Below are 20,784 nucleotides of genomic sequence, written 5' to 3' on the forward strand. Positions count from 1 at the left end.
AAATCCTTGCAGCAAATTGGGTACTTGTATCATGCACGCCAGATCATGCTGATCCAGATGCTGGAGGCATCAGCAATCTTTGCTCTGCAGTAATTATTCTGTGAGCCATGGAAAACCAGGGAAAACCCATCCTTTTCCTCTTAATGAGTGCCCCTGCCTGGCTTTCCATCAATACAACAACAGGAGCTCTCTTTGTTCCGTTTACCACCATCGATATTCTGCTCCTTGTTGCATTCCCAGCAGATTTTAATAGAGAGCTTTGCTCATGGATACCCCTACAGACTTCTGGACAGAGGGGAGTCATTAACAGAAAATTAAGAGCCACCCCAAGGCACAGATGTCTGGGGACAATTTTCTGGAGAAGCTGGAGCTATGGGGGTGATGAGGATGGGAGGTGCTGGGGGGCACTGTGCTGCATCTCCTCAGCAGAAGGAGTTTTACATGAGGAATAATTCAGTATCAACCCAGACACTAAGGAAGATCCATGCCTGTAAACACCTATGCCTCTCCTACTGGCTTGACTGCAGTTTTAGTCAATTTACCCTGATGAAGAGGAGTGTTTTGGTACAAACAGTGGTGCTGACAAGCACATGGTGGCAGCAGCAAGTGCCAGCCAGTGAGGAAACCGACCCCAACAGCCTGACAGTGGAGAGCTGAGCAGCTCCAAAACCCAGCTGCAGCTTGTCCCCTCTGAACCACAGCTCCCTTCATCTTCCTGGGTTTATGGTGAGAAGATTAAAAAACAAAACAAGTAAAAATTCCTTTTGCTTCCCACTGTCTGCTTAACAGGCAGGGTTAGTGGAGCAGAGCAGAACTGAGGTGCCTCTGCCCCACAGAGCTGGTTGCCATCCATGAGATATTTTCTGATGGTTTCAAATGGAGTGAAAGAATGTTTTCCAAGCTACAGAGCAGCAATATGCTGATCTCGCTTAAACATCTGGAGCAGTTTTGAATGACTGCTTTAATTGAGTGTAGCAGCAATTATAGAGTTATTTCATTTCAGAGGTTTTGAAAGGGTTTTTATTCCTTGATGACTTATAGGAGAAGACCAAACCCCATGGATTGCAGGGCTCTGTTGGGCTGCCATACTGGAGGACCTGGTTATAGCCCAGCCCCAGGCAGCTGGAACAGCTCAGCAACCTAAATCTGGGTGCATCACTAATCCACCAGTCAGTTCCTGCTTTAAATTTAAACCATTTAAAATATTTAAGGACTTTTCCTATCAATTTAGCAGTTAAGATTATTCCAGGACAAGACTGCCATGTCTTCTCTTGGGGTTCTTTGCAATGCTGGTGAGAAAGTAATTTCTATACCACGATGTGTCTTGAGAGTGAACTGGGCTGTCCACATCAGTTTGAGGAACACACTAATTTTTCCAGTGTGGATGTGAATTCCTCCAGTAAGGAGCATATGCCACCCTTCCCAAAGCCTTCATCAGACATCCTGAGACATGATGATGAAAAACTGGGGTCCCTATCCCCCTTAAAACACAGGACAAGTCTTCCTATGCCAGAGCATGACCTGGTGATGGCACCAAGGACCAGCCTGAAGCTTTGGTGCCTTCATCCCATAACATCCTACCTCTTCTGAACATGTGATTCCATGAGATCAGGTCTGTTTCATCCTGGCTGGTGCAGACCCACTGAGCTCTGGCTCAGCTGCCTTCTTCCAACACAAATCTTCCTTTAAACCAGAAAGTAAAACCTTACCTGAGAGACAGCCCATCCCACAACCAGCTGACTCCTTGAGCAATCCAAAAGCCAAACCCAGGTTTTATTCTCAACCCAAGATCCACATTTACTCAGGAGCAGTAAAAATTTCTCATTAGTATTCCTAGCTAGAACATGCAGCCTTTCAGCCTGTGGTTGCTCCAGGTAAAATTCAGCACAATTTGAATCAGTGAAAGACCAAAACATGAAGTGAATGCTGTGTTTCATTTAATAAACTTCAGCAACATGAGGCTGCCTTGTGGACACAATGTAATTTATTTTGGATGTAAAGATGGAAAAAATAATTGTTTTGTCTTCAAGGAAATTAAAATAAAAGAATATTTCTGTATTGATGGGAAAGAAGCTGCCAGGTAAAAATTCATATTTAATAAACTATTTTGCCTGCACCCTTGTATTAGCTTGCAGCTTGTACAATTCTTCTTGGTTTGCTCAAAGTCAAGAAGTTACCACGTGTCACTTGGAAGTCACTGCTGCTGGTACTATGAGAACTACACAGTTTGCTGAGGAACAGCAGAAAGGGAGGGAAGGGGGAATGGCAATTTCTGAATTGTTCTTGAAAATAACGATGACTAGGGATGGAAAAAGCACAGAGAAAGAGAAAAACAAGATAAGGCCATGACTTTTGAGACAATCTTAGGGCAGATGGGTTCAGGCAAGATAATTAAGAAGTATTAAAAATGGCTGTAGCTGGTTGTGCTGTTGGTCACTTACTCTCCAGTGGCCAGTGGAGCCCACACTGCTCCTGCTGAGCTTCTCTCCCAGTTTCACTTAACTACAGGGAGAGTTAAGCCAGACCCCAAAATATATTGCAGTTACACCAGCAAAACCACATCTTTCAAAATAAAAAAAAATATTTCTTACACAGTATTTAAATAACTACAATAATGAATGAAGAAACCACGCCAAGGAATCTTTTTAAACTTCTGATTCATGGGAACCTGAATTAGCTTCACCTTTTAAAATTTTCCCCCTCAGGTTTTACCAGGATGATGGTACTGTTACTGCTGAAGACTTTTGAGCCACACAATGAGAATTTGGAGGAAATCAGGTTCCTGCTGTTTGTAGCACTGTAGTAATGACTGAGGCTAAACCCATGAGAACACCAAGGAGGGCAGTGCATCACTGTAGTACCAAACTGAGGGTGGAGAAAGGAGATTTCTCCACAACAGCAGCAGTGTTGGTCAAAACAAAGCTCTGCCAGCACCAGAGACCAGCAAAAAATCAACTTAGGGGACCCTTTTGACTCTTCTTTTATTGCTGTTTCAGTCAAAAACTCTGTTCCCCTCTCTTGCAGGACTGCCAGAGCATGGAGACGCAGCCACAGCCCTGAGTGGGTGCTGCTGACGCTGTCTGTGACCCACCTTTGCCCAGCCCAGCACCATGAGTGGCTTCTTCTCTCGGCTGGACCCGCGGCGGGTGCCCTGGGGGGCCGCAGGCCATGCCCTGCGCACCCGTGTCCTGCGCACCAAGCCCGTGGAGTCCATGCTGGAGGGCACCGGGGCTGGGGCCACCCAGGGCGCCCGGCTGGCCAAGGTCCTCACCACCCTTGACCTCATCTCCCTGGGCGTTGGGAGCTGCGTGGGCACCGGTATGTACGTGGTGTCCGGCCTGGTGGCCAAGGAGATGGCGGGGCCCGGGGTCATCGTGTCCTTCATCATCGCTGCCGTCGCATCCATCCTGTCAGGTGAGTTTTGTGTGGGATTTTGAGTGATGTGTCGTGTCCTGCATCCTCTCCGTTCATGGCTGGACACCTACTCAGCACCACAAGCTACAAGGAGGTAGCACCTTACCCACCAACTAAAAACCATTTCCCACAGGTGTCACACAGCTCATGGGGTGCACTGTCCCTCATTGCCCACAGATCAGACCAAACCTCGTACTGGGAGCCAGCAGCCCAAGCAGGATTATCCTGATGAGTTGCCAATGGCTTCTAAAAGAATGGGGCCTGTGGGCAATATTTTTGAGACATTTGAGAGTTTTGCAGTGTGTGCCCCAGGCTGAGAGAGTGGCCAAGCCACAGCACTGGAGCAAGAGTTTGTGGGAAACTCAGTTCCAGCAGGAAGGGTGTCAGTGGCTTGGGCAGTACCAGGGCCAGCTTCTTTTGTGGACATGGCTAACAGTTAAAAAATTCCTCAATTAGTTGTGGAGTTGATTTCATTGGCTTTCATTCATACAGGGTCAGCCTTTGAATTTCCAAACAAAAAAAAACAACAATAAACAAATGTGCAGGGAGAGAGAAATTATGTATTTTAGTGAAAACATGGTGAATTCTATCTCCTCTGTAGGAACCCAGCTGAGCATATGGCTCGAGCTGCAGTTTCTACATGGAGCCAGTACTGCTGGCATTTGTCCTTTCCAGATCAGTGCTAACACGATGATGTGATGTTCCTGCTCTCTCTGCTCAGAGGACTTTTCATGCTGTGTCAGTCTGGTATCCAGCTTTTGTCTGTGGCTTGGATAAGGAAACCTGAGCAAATGGCAAAGGGCTTTGACAGGAGACAGGAACAGCTAGCACAGCAAAGTGACCCAGATCAGCTCTTCAAAACTCTGGATTTTTGTCATGAGAGGTGGAAGCACATCATGGTCTTTCCCTGGAGTTTGCAGTGTTGCTCCATGGCGATCCCACCAAAGTGAGTGGGAGTTTGAACCCCTGCAGCCCAGAGACACAACCCTGGCACAGCCCAGGGATGAACCTCAGGCTCTCTCCAAAGCCCACAACAAAAGCCAAGAGCTTGCAATGAGATCCAATGCTTATTTGAGTTCCCAACACAACAAATGAACCAAAATGCTTGTTTTTTATCCAAGGCAGTAGATAGCATCAGTGTCCTTTCCCACTGCCTGCTTTCTCTCCTCTGCAAAGGTTTTGTTGGCCGTGATGCAAACCAAGAGCAAATGGAGTTTGGGTGGGTCTCTGCTAACAAAAACACACTGTCCTCCAAAAGGGGTTTTTTCACCCCAGACATGAGCCTTGCCCCGCAGCAGGAGCTCCTCCCGCCTTTGCCCACAGGAGCCTTCCCGCTCCGCTTTCATCTCCCCTTGCTTTTGTAGCCCTGGGAAAGTGTTTTGTGAGGGATGCAGTGTTTTGATAGTCTCCTTGGCTGCTTCCTCACTTCATCCTTAACGCTGCTGTTGTTTGTAACAGCAACACATTTTTGGCAAGTAAAACCAAGTAAGAATTCAGGAGCTGGATGGACTGTTAGACTCCTTGGGGATGTGATTTCAGCTCTCCCATCGTGGTCATGCCTGGTGTGCCAGGCACTGAGTTTGGGCAAGTGTGCATGAACAGATTTTAAAGAACTTTTGCTTTGTCCACCACAGATCACTAATACAAACCCCACTGCTTGCAAAAGTGAGCCCAGAAGAGTTTTGCATTAAAAAGCAATAACAAAAACCAAAACCATCCAGAAGGTCATCTGGCTTCCCTGGGAGACAGCCATAGGGAAGCCCTGCACTATGGGAAGCCTCTTTGCACTATTAAGCCGGGTTTCAGAAAGGGACTTCTACAATTTCATCTATCCAACAAATTCCACTTATACCTTTCATTGTTTTAAGCAACACATACCCCATCAGGGTACTTACAAACACACTATAAATAATTAAACTGCAAAATTAAATCAATCTCTTTTATTCTATCACTAGAAGACCTTTCATTCATTTCTCAAGTAGAAATCCTTGCCCAGCTTCCCTCCACAAAGCCTCCAGTGCACTGCAGGCTCCTGCCATCAGCTGTGCCTGCCAGCATTCCCCACTTTCACCCCTGTTCATCCAAAACCCCTCCTTAGCAAAACGCAGAAGTTTGCATCTCACTCAACCCCATCACCCTCTCCACAGCCTTTTCCACCAGCCATTTCTTGTCCCTTTAGTCATCTTCTCTCCTAAAGCAATTGTTTGGAGCACAGTGCCACACTCTTACCTGATACTGGGGCAGGAACAGGTCAGCAGCAGGCAGGATGCACGGTGGAACAGGGGGGAGCTGAGCATGTGCCTCAGTGCTGCCTGGCTGCAGGATGAGGGCTGAGGGGCTGCACCTGCAGCTGCCTGACTGGAGCTGGAGAGATGAGAGTCCTTGCTCTGTGGGAGCTTTCTTTATGGAGTTGCCATGGTGTCATGAAATGCAATGGACAGGCTCAGTGGCTTGATGAAAACTATATGCCTTCCTCAATAAGTTGGCTGCTCCTGGTTGATGAAGCATGGTCCCTCTGGATTTCTTGTGTGGTAGCATGAATCATTTGGAATTACCTCCATAGCAGCTGAAAGGCACTCTCAGAAGTTATTTTTCACCTGAAACACCACTGCCACCATGCCAGTGCCCTGTGGGATGTCTCATGGTTCCTGTGTAGCCTTGTGCCAAGTATCAGTGGCAGGGTCAGCATCCACATCATGGTCAGCACACCAAAAGCACCAGTTCCTTGTGCCACCAGTTGTGCTGCCCAGTGGCTGTTCTGTGGATGGGATCTTGGAAGGACCAAGACCACTCAGCTGTGTTTATGTCCTGCTGAACAATGTCCATAACTGGATAATTACACCAGTGTAATGCCTGTCACACCAATTGCACAAATGTAGCTGATATTCAAGGAAAAGAAATGGTCCTCTGTAGAATGTTTCCTATTTCAAAAAACCATTGTGTTGTCTTGTTTTCCTCAGAAATTGCAAACCAATTGTCTTGACTAGGGAGAAGAAGATAAATCTATCTCCAAATTAAACAGTTGTGACAGAGAGGATGTACCCAGCCTCACTCTGCAGTCCCAGAGCTGGGCTGGCTGTGCAGGAGCACTGGGAGAGCTGCATCCCTCTGGACACAGGGGAACAAGGTGCTGAATAGCTTGAGCTTCCAAGGAGTAACTTAGTTTTATTGTGCAGTTAGATTACATTGCTATTATTATTATTAATAATAATAAAATAATAATGAATAATAATAACAAAAATAGCAATAATAATACAGCGCAAATGCAGCAGACATTAGTATATATTTTATATATATGTATGTGTGTGTGTGTGATACATGCTGACACCTAATGCTGACATTATCAACCCATTGCTGTACCCAAACCATAGTGAAAAACTTCTCTATTTTGGGATCCTAGCAGAATAATCAAAAACTCCAACATTTTATACATATTCATTTCTTTGCTTTGGCATTATCGTTGTGTATCGATAACCATCCTCTTCAATCATTATCTTGTCATTGGCTAAAATGAGAGCTGCCTACATGAAAGAGTGTGTATATATATATATGTGTGTATTTTTAAGGCCATCAAAGAGAGAAACTAGATACTTGTCTCTGTCATAGCACCAGATTCATAAATCATTCAGGCCTGTAGTTATCTGTGAACACCGTACCTTTGCCAAGTGCATGTATTTTTCATCAGCTCTGAATAATGACTGTCGGTAGGGCTGGATGGATGATGGAAACATCTTGTGGCTCCTGTTGGGCTGCTTTACAGAAATCAAGTTTTGAAGAGTCCCCTTGCAAAGCAACCCACATTCAAGTTAAGCAATGAATGGAATATAAAAGTCCTCTAAAAGCAAGAAAAGAAGCACCACCAAATTCAGCTTAAGAGATTCAACAACTCTGTGTTTGTACAGTGTAAAAACAGCACTTAAAGTAAGAGCAGCCACCTCATAACATTTTTATAAATTATTCATTCCCCTCTCTATACTAAACTGATTGCAAATTTGAAGCAATTATTATCTTCTAAATGGAGAATTTCGGTTGATAGAGAGCTCAATAATTACTATGTGTTTACTCAATGGTAGTAACAGCCTTAACCAATTCACTCTTATGAACTTTACTGGGGTCTTTGGGGCAGGGGCTTAATCAGTGTTAAACGTGCAGGACCCTTCCAGCATTTGTCCTGAATAATATTTGGGGAATTTGAGACTAAGTACATCCATTCCTTTTTAAAAAAAAGTTAATGGTTGTTTTAATACATCAATGTGTCAGGGTCAGGTTTTTATTAAAAATTACCCTGACATAGTAAGCACACGAGGAGTTCGGAAAGTATTAAAGTCTGATTAATTTCCCTCCCAAAAGTTTACAGTTAAATACTTCTTGCTTTTCTTTTCTTCTTCTGCACAGTTAGTTTTGCAAATATTCTTTAGAAGGCTTAAATATAATATTTTTTAAGTGTTAAAATAAGTTATGTTCTCTATGTAAGACGCCTTCAAACTCCTCTTTCCTGGGTATGAACAAGAGCAGGGAGGATCAGGACAGAGCTCATGCCTGGATCTGCAGAACAATAATACAGGGTGAGTGTTTGGAGATTGAAAGTTTGGGGCAGGGAGAAGTGTAACCTTCTGTGAGCCCTCCTGTGGCATCTTCCTCTGGGATGAGGCAGTGCAGCACTGGTCCAGGATCTCATGTAGACATCTGGCTGGTTTGAACTGTGTCTTCTCAAAAAGGAAAACCCATCACCACTTGATTTTAGCAGAAATTTTTCTGGTTTTTAAGCCAAGAAACCGGGGAAGGTGGGTCACCATGCAATGTCTCTGTGTTTCTGATGCTGACTGCAGTCCTCCTAGCACTTCTGGGAAGGCAGCACCAAGGCAGCTTTACCTTTTCCATTTCCCAGCCGCATTTTCCTTATGCCGCTTCCTGGTTTTTTCCGAACAGGCGTTTGCTACGCTGAGTTCGGCGTGCGGGTCCCCAAGACCACGGGCTCTGCCTACACCTACAGCTACGTGACCGTGGGGGAGTTTGTGGCGTTCTTCATCGGCTGGAACCTCATCCTGGAGTACCTGATCGGGACGGCCGCGGGTGCCAGCGCCCTCAGCAGCATGTTCGACTCGCTGGCCAACCACACCATCAGCCACTGGATGATCAACAGCGTCGGCACGCTGAATGGCCTGGGTGCGTCCTGCTGGGCAGGGGTGCCTCCATTAATTGGGGCCTGAAAAGTAATTGGAAGCTCGTCAGAAGTCAGACATGGATATTAAGCTTCATTCATTATTTACCGTCTGTCTGGCTCTGGTGCTTGGCCTCAGCAGCCTGGCGCACAGGCAGGGTTGGAGGGGATGGGATACGCGATACTTTGAGCCCCTTTGGGATGAGCTGGCATTTAGAATACAAGCACAGAAACAGTCGAATGGCAGAGGGTAAGGGCAGCACAGAAACACCTTCACCCAGTGCAAACACTCTGCTTGGTCCCCTTGAGCACACACAGAATTTTGTTAGAGAACACAAGCCGGTGTCTGCTGTACTGCCTGGGACTGGGGGCTGTGGTGGTCCTGTATGACCAGCAGTTCCAGCAACAGTCCATGAATCCTACCAGTAAGCAAACCAGCCAGCTGTCCTGGACCCGTGTCATGAAAACTTCATGGCTGATTGATTTTTAATGAGTACTTGGCAGATGTTATGCAAATTGGGACACAGTCATTGGTTTGCTGCTCTCCCAAAAGTCTAAACGATGTCTTGAGACATCAAGATTTATCACCTTAATTAAACAACTTTAGCTAGTGGAGGCATGGGCCTCAGGAGACCATTTTTACAATGAGACCAAAGAGTTCTGCAAAACTTCAAGGTCTGAAAAGTACTTAAAATTCCCCCACAGAGCTCCTGGATATTCTGTGGATGGAGAGTAACACATCTCTTTTCTCCCACCTAGGGAAAGGAGAGGAGTCATACCCTGACCTTCTTGCTCTGGTCATTGCTGTCATTGTCACCATCATTGTAGCCATGGGGGTGAAGAACTCGGTGGGACTGAACAACGTGCTCAATGTCATTAATTTGGCAGTTTGGGTCTTCATCATGATTGCTGGTCTGTTCTACATCAAAAGTGACAACTGGGCTGAAGGGCAATTCCTGCCGTTCGGATGGCCAGGGGTAAGTCCTGGGAACACACAGCACCTTAGTGCTGCCACACATTCAGCTTTGCTCAAGGTGTACACACCCCAATTCTGCTGCACCCTCCAGCCCTGCTAAATCCACCTGTGCTTTGGCCACGGACCTCCAAATCCCAGGAGTGCAGGCTTGGATCCAGACCTGCTCTTTCAACCAAACCCAAGGAGTACAGGAATGCTTTGCCCTTATCTCCTAACTCCTCTTAGCATAAACCCAGAACTTTTCCAAAATGTCCTTCTGCAGAGCCAAACTCCACATGAAAGTATCCCCGAGGAAATGCCACTAATTGCCAGGCAATGGAGCAGAATGCTCCAAAATGTCCTTCTGCAGAGCCAAACTCCACATGAAAGTATCCCCGAGGAAATGCCACTAATTGCCAGGCAATGGAGCAGAATGCTGTGGCTATCTGAGGCAGGGCGCTCTGGAGAGCTGGCTCAGCCTCTGTGGAGTGGGGAGATACTTTTGTTGGCTGGTTTTCAACAACAATGTTCTCAAGCATTTGTTTTGAGCACTTCATAATGCCACCTGCCAGTACTTATTTTATGGATGTTCCCTCAAAGCTTACTGAGAATTTGGACATATTTGGCTTTTTTAGCTTGCTTGCACTGGTTTTTATCCAAGGATGAACAGAGACTGAAAATATCTCAGCTGGCCTAAGCCCAAGATAATTTCTCAGATTTACACTGCTCAACTCCATTGGGCTTTTGTGCAGGAAAATAAGCAAGAAAGTAAAGTCAACCAAGAATCTTGATTATTGAAAGGGTCCCAAACTGCCATACAGTCCCTGTACCTTCCTCCAGTAAATCAATGCCTCTTTGCCAGAGAACAGCAGTGAGGAGAAGAGCACTGAGGCTCACTTGAGAACAGAGGTCATATTTGCCTTTGGGTTGTGCTTGGATTGTTATACTATACAATAGGAGTGAAAAGGAGAAAATAGATAATATCTGTTTTGCTCCAATTCAATGCATCAAATATATCTTGTAAAAAAAAAAATAAAAAAAAAAGAAGTAGTTTTAAAAGATAGATGCATACCCAAAAAACTCAGTAGGGCAGTCTCATCCTTCTCAGCTGGTTCATTGGCTCACAAGTTGTTTGTAAAAGTAAATCCACCACCAAGCACAAGTGTGAGATCCCCAGGAGCGTAGGGCATACTTAAAAAGGGTAATTACAGACAGGCCCTGAAAGAGGTGAGTTTTACTGTGTGCCGTACTGCTAGACAGCTGAGATGACAGAGGTGTGATGGACAGGAGGTACCCAGCAAGCTGCCAGGCTTTCACAGCTCCAAATCAGCTCACTCACAGCCAGGCAGTCTTTGCCCTGCTCCAGCACTCCTCTCCTATAAATGTCCTCGCTAATATTGTATATTTTAAAAAAAATCACATTAAAAAAATAACCAAACAGTACAAATAATTCCTCATCCAAGTGCTCCAATGTGTGCTCCTAACCTGTCTGCAGCTTCCAAGCAAAACAGAGGTTGTTTGGGAAGCGGCTCACATCTGACGGCTGCTGCTCTCTCCTGCTTCCTCTGTGAGCGGATCTTGCTGCCACATGAGACATCTTACTAAGGCAGAAAGTGTAAACATGTTCAAGATCTCTACTCATAAAAATGGATTTGGGGTGGAGGATTGTGAAAGCAAACCTGAAATTGGTTGATTGTCTCCTCTGTCACCAGCAGGATCTCCCAGCAGATTCAGGCACTGCACGGGCACGGGTTTATGGGGTGAGCTGCAGGTGCCTCTAATGGCTCAGCTCACACGTCAAAATCTTTTCCCCAGACCAGATCTGTGGACCCCAGGGTCAGTCCCCAGAGCTACATGTACACCCCCTGACCTGTGGCCACTCACCCTTTAGCTCAGACAAGCCACAACAGGGCTGATCCATTTTTGCTCAGCTCCCTCTCCTTGGCTGGGTGCCAGCCTCCCTCCGGGCACCCAGATGTTTGATCCTCCTCACAGGTGCTCAAGGGGGCTGCAACCTGTTTCTACGCCTTCATTGGCTTTGACATCATTGCTACCACAGGAGAAGAGGCGAAGAATCCCAACACCTCCATCCCCTACGCCATCACAGCCTCACTCGTCACGTGCCTGACAGCTTATGTGTCTGTAAGTAGTTCCCACACAGGTGTGAATGTAGATAAATATGTATGTATGCATATATATGTATATATCTACCATGTGAGTCCCTTCTGGGCACCTGCACAGTGCCTGCCAAAGCTCCTCTCCCTTTGTCCCCAGGCTCCTGTCACCTGACAAGACCTCTCTGCCAGCTGCAGGGACGTGGTGGCAGGCAGTTTTTTTCTCATGCTCATCCACAGCTATTTTTGCACCCAGGAGAGAAGCAAGGAAGAAGGAGCAGCAGCATTGCAGCATCCTTTCTCCTTGTTTCTGGGAAAAGCAGCAGTGCCTCTGCTGGAGATATGGGATAGGATCCAAGTGAGGGGAAGGATAAGCAGGGATGGCTGTGTGAGATTGCACTGCTCTGCACCCCAATAAAAACATGTCTGTGCTCAGAGATTTTCCTTGCAAAAGAGCAAATATTAGCAATGGAGGAGAAAAAACACTGTTCTGATCATTTCAAAGAAACTCACCTACTATCTCTCCTGCACAGAAGTGGGCTTCTCATGAAAACAAATTCTTTGACACAAATAGGGCCAGTGTTGCTCCAAGCAATGCAATCTGGATTTGGGCTCTGGCCCAGCAATATTTCCCACACAGGAATGCAGCCAAAGTGAGTGTTACTAACCTTGCCAGTCCCACCAGCCTCACCAGTCTCACCAGTCCCACCTGACTCCTGCACCACCTCTGGAGCAAGGTTCAAGCATCCCTTTCTTGCCTGTGGGTAGCAGAGACTAAGTGAATTAACCACCCTACAGCAAGGTGCAAACAGACCTAACTCCAGCATTTTGCATCCCCTCCACCCTGAGAATCCCCAGCAGCACCCAGTGATGATGCTGACACGCCTGTCCTGCTCCTCTTGCCTTGCCCAGGTGAGCATGATCCTCACACTGATGGTGCCCTACGATGCCATCGACACCGAGTCCCCACTGATGGAAATGTTCGTGGTCCATGGCTTCTATGCAGCCAAATTCATCGTTGCCATCGGGTCCGTGGCCGGGCTGACTGTCAGCTTGCTGGGCTCCCTCTTCCCAATGCCCAGAGTCATTTATGCCATGGCTGGAGATGGGCTGCTCTTCAGGTCAGTCATGCCCATGCTGGCATTTATTTTTAGCCTCTGGGTATCTGAGAGGAAATTGTGCTGGTGGGTTTGGGGGTCCCAACATGCCAACAATGTTGTCACTACAGGGAGCAATGGGCACACACAGACACAGCGGGTGCAGAATGGGGCACGAGCCAAAGCAATATCCCAGGGGGAAAATACCAGGAGCAGTCTATCCTACAGTTTCTCATTTGGTGCTGGTATCTAGTGATTCTGATTATGTGAGGATGAGTGTTTAATTCAAGAGCTACTTGCAAAGGAGAAGCAGTTTATATAGATAAAATCTGGGTGTTTATTTGGAAGTATCTGAGAGCACATTGCAGAGCTGGTCAGACCCAAATCTAACTCCAGATTCAACTTCAGCAGTGTTGCTAGTCCTCACCTAGAATCAAAGTTCCAAAAATCAACAAGACCTGAAGGGATTCCTGAGACTGTCCCCTGCAACCAAGGAAGGGTTATTGCAACAGGGAACCTCTGTGATTTTGACTTTCTGTGACTGTTCTGTGCTCCAGGTTTTTGTCCCATGTCAGTTCTTACACGGAAACCCCTGTTGTGGCTTGTATCGTGTCCGGGTTCCTGGCAGCTCTGCTCTCCTTGCTGGTCAGCCTGAGGGACCTGATAGAAATGATGTCCATTGGCACCCTGCTGGCCTACACGCTGGTGTCTGTCTGCGTCCTGCTCCTCCGGTACCAGCCTGAGAGCGACATCGACGGCTTCGTCAAATTCCTCTCCGAGGAGCACACCAAGAAGAAGGAGGGCATCCTGGCTGACTGTGAGAAGGAAGCTTGCTCCCCCGGGAGCGAAGGAGAGGAATTCTCTGGCCCACCCACCAACACGTGCGGGGCAAAAAATCTGCCGTCGCTAGGAGATAACGAGATGCTAATTGGGAAATCCGATAAATCCGCCTACAACGTGAATCACCCCAATTATGGCACCGTTGACATGACCTCGGGGATAGAGGCAGATGAGTCTGAGAACATCTATCTCATCAAGCTGAAGAAGCTGATTGGCCCTCGGTACTACACGATGAGGATCCACCTCGGGCTGCCGGGTAAAATGGATCGCCCAACAGCGGCCACCGGCCACACGGTCACCACCTGTGTGCTCCTGCTCTTTGTCCTGATGTTCATCTTCTGCTCCTTCATCATTTTTGGGTCAGACTACATCTCTGAGCAGAGCTGGTGGGCTGTCCTCCTGGTGGTGCTGATGATCCTCCTCATCGCTGTGCTGGTGTTTGTGATCTTGCAGCAGCCAGAAAACCCCAAGAAGCTGCCCTACATGGCCCCGTGTCTGCCCTTCGTCCCTGCCTTCGCCATGCTGGTGAATATCTATCTCATGCTGAAGCTCTCCACAGTCACATGGATCCGATTTGCTGTCTGGTGTTTTGTGGGTGAGTCCCAGGTTCATTTATTTTAATTTTTTCACTGACACTCTTTCGGAAGGGTGTTGTTAATAACAATTTCCCTAATGGCATCGCATAGGCTGATGCCTGGGACATACCCAGTCCTTCTCACCTGCCCCTTGTCATCCTGAAGTTCTTAGAAATCTCATTTTATCCAGCCCTTGAGCAACATATAAAAGGAAAATTACACCTCCAGAAAACATCAGTTTCATGGAAGAGAATAACTCCATGCAAAGGTGACTATTTTGATGGCTTTTTTGATGCAAAGTAGGCGGGTCCTGGAAATTGCCTTGCAGGCAGGTTTTGTGCAGAAATCAGCCTGATTTCTTGCTATGTCACCCACATGAGCTCTTCAGCAGCCCACACCAGTATTTCAGCACTGCTTTTCCAAAGCCCAGAGCTTCCCAATCCCAGAAGTCCTGGGAAAATCAGATCTGTAGACTGTATCTCCTTTTAGCCCAAGCTCTTATCTTCAGGGTAGGAGCATCTTAGGACTTACAGACTCTGCTGTGGACCCTTTTTTTTCCAAATTTAGGCTTTCTGACACAAACTAGGAGTCCAGCATATCCATAGTGCATTACATTCTGACCCACTTACTCCACAAAGCAAAGAGAAATGAAGTAGTTCTCATAGCTTGTCCAAGCTGAGCCATTGGGCAGGAGCTGCCATCTGAATTTTGGGGATGGAGAAGACATACTCAGTGTTTTTTTGGCCCTTGAAGGCAATCCAGGGAAAGTCTTACCTGGAAGAAAATATTACTCCAAAGCATCAATTTAATCTGCTGTAATTAAGCACTTTGCCCTGTGGGTACAACTAATACCTCTTGAGCTGCTTGCAAAGGCAAAGAGTCAATTAAAGCACTGCATTAGGTGTGATGAGCTCCACCAGCCCATCCATGGCTGTTGGGGACGGGACATCCCATTGGTTTTTCTGGCAGAGATGTGTATTCCTGATTTAACCTCACATCAGTCCCTCATGGCTAGTCCACGGCATGTGGAGTCTGGATTTCTCTGTGCAGATGTCTGGGGTAGGTTAATCCCGCGATCCACTGGAAATCAGATCTCTGGATATATTTGCTGCCAGTGAAAGCATTTGTGCAGGAAGGTGACATCAGGTAGGGCTAGTGGGACTAGTGGGTAGTTTGAGTCCAACCCTTTCTCTCTTGCCCACCCCAGGTCTGCTCATCTACTTTGGCTATGGGATGTGGAACAGCACGCTGGAGATCAGTGCCCGGGAGGAGGCCCTGCACCAGAGCACCTACCAGCGCTACGACGTGGATGTCGACCCCTTCTCCGTGGACGACGGCTTCTCCTTCGCCCCCGAGGGCGAGAGCTACCCAGCCTGGGGTCCTTCTGAGGACAAGAGCTTCTCCTACCAGCAAATGGCGGACGCCAAGGAAAGCCATCGGACAAGTAGCAGGTCGAAAAGCAAAGGCCGGCACAAACCGCCGTCAGATGCTCTGATCGCCAACGACGAGTTGGACTACTCGCCTGAGTAGCAGCACAGGCAGCGGGGCGCCGCACCGCCCAGGCGATGAGGAAAGCTCCCCATGGCTCCCCCACCCTGCCCCATCTTCCCCAGGTCCTCCACCACCGCCCTGCTCACCACCCACTCGGGACACGCTCTGCGGTTGCCGTTGACCCCGAACCAAAACCACCCTTGGCCCGTCCCAGCTCCACCAGCGGGGTCTCGCTCTGGTGAACGCTGGCTGATCCCCCAGCACCGGCTGCACCAGTGGGGGCAGCGGGGTGGGAGATGTGCCAAACCAGGAGGGTGTTGAGAGGTGGAAGGAGCTGCATGGTGGGGACAAGTCAAATTGTCCCTGGGGAAAGTCCATCTGATGGCTGCAGCGGTGGGATGCCACTTAAAATTTTTGGCACTTTCTTGGCATGTGTGTTTTTTTCCTTTGAACCACCAAGAAATGACAGCTGAGTCAGAGGCACAGAGAGGTGGGTAGGTACAAAATGGAGATGGACACACTCTTCCCTGGGAGTAGCTCAGAGATGCATAGTTGGTTCCATCACACAGTTCCATTCTGACACACTGCACAGAGCAGTGCTTCCCCTACATCCATCCCCACACCCCAAACCCCAATTCTGTGATTCAAATTTAGTCCATGTCTCAGTCCAACCTTTTAGCCCCAGCATGGCCCAACACCCCAAGTCTGTGGCTGGGAGCCTGATCCCATTCCTGGTCACAGTGAGGGCTGTGACCCACTTTTGGCTCAACACTCTTTGTATGAATGGTCAACGAGGACTGCACATTCCTCTGAACATAACCAGTCTGAGGTTGGGCACTGCTTCCACCACCTGGTGTCTTTTACAAAAATGACTGTGCTGTCATCCCTCCCCGTGCTGGGCACCTTCCAGTGCTCACTGCCCTCAGTGCTCCAGACACCCCTCCATGCCCTCACAAAACAGCAGCATCCATGGGTCAGCCATGTCTTGGTGGGGCTGGGCCATGGGTAGCAAGTGGAGAGGACTTGGTGGCTGAAATCTGTCTCCCTACTGCCGTCTGCACCTTGTACAATATTCTCTGTTTTTTCCCTTGGCTTGGTGGGTGCTGTATGAAAAACACTGAAATGCTGCTCATTCCCTAAGTGTCCGTATTTCAGTCTGAAACCAAACAGAGCTGGTGGCTCACAGGCAGAGGTGGCCAGCAGGTGGATGCTAAAGCCCCCCTGACCATGGCCATGGCCCCCAGAAGTGCCGTCACACTCCCTGCTGCCAGTGTCTGCACACATCCATCAGGCAGCAGTGATGGGGTTTGGTCAGTGACTGTCAGCAGGTCCAGTTGTGGAGCTTATCATGCTTCGTGTAAAACGCTGTGGTGGAGGAACATCTTTTTGAACAGTAACCAAACCCATCAGACAGCAACTCCCATCCTCCCCACAACTGCTGAAGGCTGCAGATGGATCTGTCCCAGGGGCTCCAGTGCAGCCCAGACCAACCCCCAGTACCATGGACTGCTGTTGGCATCCCAGGGGACAATTTAACATCAACAGGGGCAGGATTTCCAATATGGAAATATCCTCGTGGATATTGAAAACCATTAATGCTTTGGTACACTGGATGAGGCTCAGGCTCCCAAAACACCTGCCTGGCACCCTCTGTGGGGAAGCAGGAGCAAAGGGTGCCTGGACCTGTCCCCATCCCCATCACTCCTGGGATGCAAAGGCTTGATGGAGACGCTCTGCCCGGGGCTGCAAAAGTTTCACTCCAGCTCCTGTCACAAAAAGTGACAAACCACAGTCCTTTTCGCAGTGGAGAAGAACATCCAGTTCTGCAGATCTTAACCTGGAGTGCTCCAGGCAAGCCAAGGGAAGCTTGGGCTCTGCAGCAGCTTCAGGGTGGGAGTGAGGATTTGGCTAAAGGACCTGTAAGATTTGCTCTGGCATTGATTCCTGCTGTCCACCCCTACCACGCTTCTACAAGCAGAAATCCTGAGTGTGTCCCACTGAAAAGCTGTTGCAATGTGCACTGCTCAAGGGCCAGCTCAGGAGACCTCTGCAGTGGTGCTGAGCTCCTCTTGCAACTGTCACTGCTCACCCATGCTTGGCTGCTCTCCTCCTTGATGCCTTAGAAGTACCCAAGAGAGATGGCTCCTCACAGGTCTGGCTTTATGCTTTCAGGGAGAAAGATTGATGCTATTTTCCTACCAGCTCTTGAACTATACCATATCCAAGGCAGTTGTTTTCATCCTGCTTCCACACGGTATTGGGGCATCTGCTGAGCCACAAACTCATGCCCAAGCACCCTGTTGAGTCAAAGCCCGTTCTTCTTGCAGCCTTAATCTCTTGCTACGGAGCAGTTACCAGTGTCTGCCGTCACGTCCGCTCTAGCTATGCCGTATAATTTGGCAAGGGCTTGATCCCTTGCTCTTTGGTGTCTGTAGGAACTTCTCCATTGGATCTGAGCAGCCTTTTGGCTGCCCCCTCTCCCATTCATGCATCCTCCTTCCCCTTCCTGGGGAAGTACTGGGGCAGGATGGCTGTGCCCCATCCTGGGACCACCAGGGCACAGCATTTGATGCCTCAGCACTGTCAGATGTGGATGGGCTGCTGTCAGCCCTCGCTGTGCTGAGGGTGGGAGCTGTACCCTCCTCCTGAGCTGACCACATCCCACCCAACAGAGGTATTTAAGGAGAAGGTGACCAAGCCACAGGTCCTGGGGGTTTGCCAGTGGCCAAGGGCTGGTTTACAGGATCCCTGCTCCCTGTTCCGAGTGGCAGCTCCTGGGAGATGTGCAGGTTCAGCCTCTAGGAACTCACATGCTGTCTCTTGTATCAGCATTGGTCTCTTCAGTGGGCACGAGCAAAGGCTGAGAAGGCAAAATGTCCAGGTGTGTCCATGTCCTCTGGGCACTGCTGGCCAGGGGGCTGGGAAGAGGTGCAAGTGCTTGTTTTGCTGTAACCCCAACTCCAGCCTTTCCTCTGGGTGCCCTGAGGAAGGTTCTCACATTCCTGAGCCGTCAGGAGGACATGGCAGAGCAGGACCATCCTGCTCCCACCTCTGGTGAGAGGCACAAAGCCCCTCCGTGCCTGCCTGCCCTCCACGGGGAACATGCCCTGAGGGGCCAAATGTAAGGTACAGATTGAGCATAAATACCTCAAACCTTCCAGGCCGACTCTGTAAGATCTCAGCCCCTTCACAAATTCACTCCACACAGTCACAACCTCTTGGTCCGAGGCCCAGCACCCCAGCATCCTCAACATGGCAGCGAAATCACACCCCAAGAACATGGGATGTTGTAAATCCAGCTTGTAAATGACCTTCACTTCGTTTTGTTCGGTCTTTCTGATGTATATCTTGCTTTTTTTTTTTTTTGCAGGTGGTACTTTCTGGTGTAACAATTCTCTGCAGTTCTGGTATGAAGTTGGTGTATTTGTTAAAAGCAGTTTGTTCTATCCATTTTTATTTTTTTTGTGGTTTCCAGAAGCCCATTGGTGCATTGTACAATGGGGTCTTGTAGTGTATCATGAGAAAGAAAAAAAACCATGCAGATATGTTATGGAGTGATTTTTATTTTCAGATGACTGTGTTGTTGACAACTATACATATAATACATATATATAATCAAGATACTAAGAAAAAAATCTAAATTTACCAAAATCTGTATATTTTAATAAATGCATAAAGCTTTATTGTGTGCCTTTACATTTAAAAATCAAAGAGGAACTAAGGGATTTGTAAAGAAAGCCAGAGACAAATGTGTCTTAGAATTAGTTTCCATAGTAATGTAAATCTTTTAAATGAGAGACTAAACCAAAAAGTAATAATAATAAAAAAATTTCCATGTAAATTTTGTTAAGCCAATCAGCACCTGAAGTTCTGATATTTTTTCCACTGCTAAATTGAAGCTAGAGGTGAACAAAATCTTGCTTTAAGTGATTCAAAAAATCCATTTTAGATCTATTTCAGCAGGCTGACTTTGTTATTTACTTGCAGTGTTGTGAGAGAAAATGGTTATCTGTTTACACAATAAAAAAAAAAAAAAGGCAAAAACCTAAAACCTATGACCACAGGTTGACTATTGCAGTACAAAAGCCTGGGGTGCACCAATATCTTCCCACCTGCTGGCACTCACCTTTCTTTGGGGGAACCGGGGTGTCACAGCACTGTCCCCTCCCTGCATGGGGGGGGGCAGACACAGCTGCCTGTCCCCTTTGGGGTGCTCAGGGTGTGCCCCACAAGGGCTCTTTCCTGCTGTCCCTCTTATTTGGGTTGTGGGGAGCTGCCAGGTGCTCTCTCCACCATGGGATGGGATCAAGAGCTGCAGCTGGTCCTGGTGGAGCTGGGGAGAGCTCTGCTGGGCTTCAGGGACCATCACCTCCACAGTGGGGGGACTGCCACAGCTCACAGCCACCACTCCACACTTGCTGTTAGCAACGGTGTGGGGCAGTTCTTTGATTCAGGAGAATTATATTTGATCCTATTTTGAGGCTTTGGGTCAGCAGATGAGCACTAAAAGCCTTCATGAGCCAACAGTGGCCGATCCAGACCAAGAGAGCCCCACAGGGGAGCAGGGTGTTTTGGAGGGGCAGGTGTTTCAGCTTTAATCTTATAAAAACTAGAAAAGTTTAATGTTCCTTGTGCTTCCTCAGAACACTTCCCCTCTGTGGTGCCAGCACTAATACCCCACCACATTCTTGGCCCCATCTCCTCGCACCCCGTGGCTGCAGATGTACATTTTCCCTGCAGCTGCTGCGGGGTTGCTTTGCTTTGTTTGGTTTTTAATCCTCTTCCCTGAAATAAAACTCCTTCCTTCCTCCAAGTAGCACTCCCAGAGACTTTCAAGGTTTGGATTTGGGGTTGGATGCTGGTAAACCTCTGGCCATGGGCACAGAGCCCCAGCACCATTCCCTGCCGAGGGTCCTCAGCATCATGTGCATGAGGATCACGGAACGGGTGTGACTGGAAGGGACAAGGTGCATCCTAAAGGTGTGGGCAGAAAAAAATCCCCTAAACGCTGCCTGGCAGGGCTCGTTCCCAATCAGGTCATGCACCTCCCGCAGCACCAAAACCCTCCCCCGGGCATCCGACACAGCTGTTCCTGTGCTTTTCCCTCCCAGTTTGCTCCAGGGCTCTTTGCAGGCAG

General features: G+C 48.1%; 1 protein-coding gene across 2 annotated transcripts in view; it reads left to right on the forward strand.

Moving 5' to 3' along the window:
* The window catches only part of SLC7A14 (solute carrier family 7 member 14), a 29,392-nt gene extending 9,701 nt beyond the window's left edge, over positions 1-19,691 (forward strand). For both annotated transcript variants that reach the window (XM_015638165.2, XM_015638164.2), the window contains exons 2-8: positions 3,025-3,414; positions 8,344-8,580; positions 9,335-9,552; positions 11,526-11,672; positions 12,557-12,765; positions 13,299-14,176; positions 15,364-19,691. In XM_015638165.2, coding sequence (XP_015493651.1) covers positions 3,111-3,414; positions 8,344-8,580; positions 9,335-9,552; positions 11,526-11,672; positions 12,557-12,765; positions 13,299-14,176; positions 15,364-15,686 — 2,316 coding nt within the window. In that variant the 5' untranslated portion in view covers positions 3,025-3,110 and the 3' untranslated portion in view covers positions 15,687-19,691. The remainder of the gene's footprint in view (positions 1-3,024; positions 3,415-8,343; positions 8,581-9,334; positions 9,553-11,525; positions 11,673-12,556; positions 12,766-13,298; positions 14,177-15,363) is intronic.
* The last annotated feature ends 1,093 nt before the right edge of the window (positions 19,692-20,784 follow it).

Source organism: Parus major, chromosome 9 (assembly GCF_001522545.3).
Source record: "Parus major isolate Abel chromosome 9, Parus_major1.1, whole genome shotgun sequence".
NCBI lineage: Eukaryota > Metazoa > Chordata > Aves > Passeriformes > Paridae > Parus > Parus major.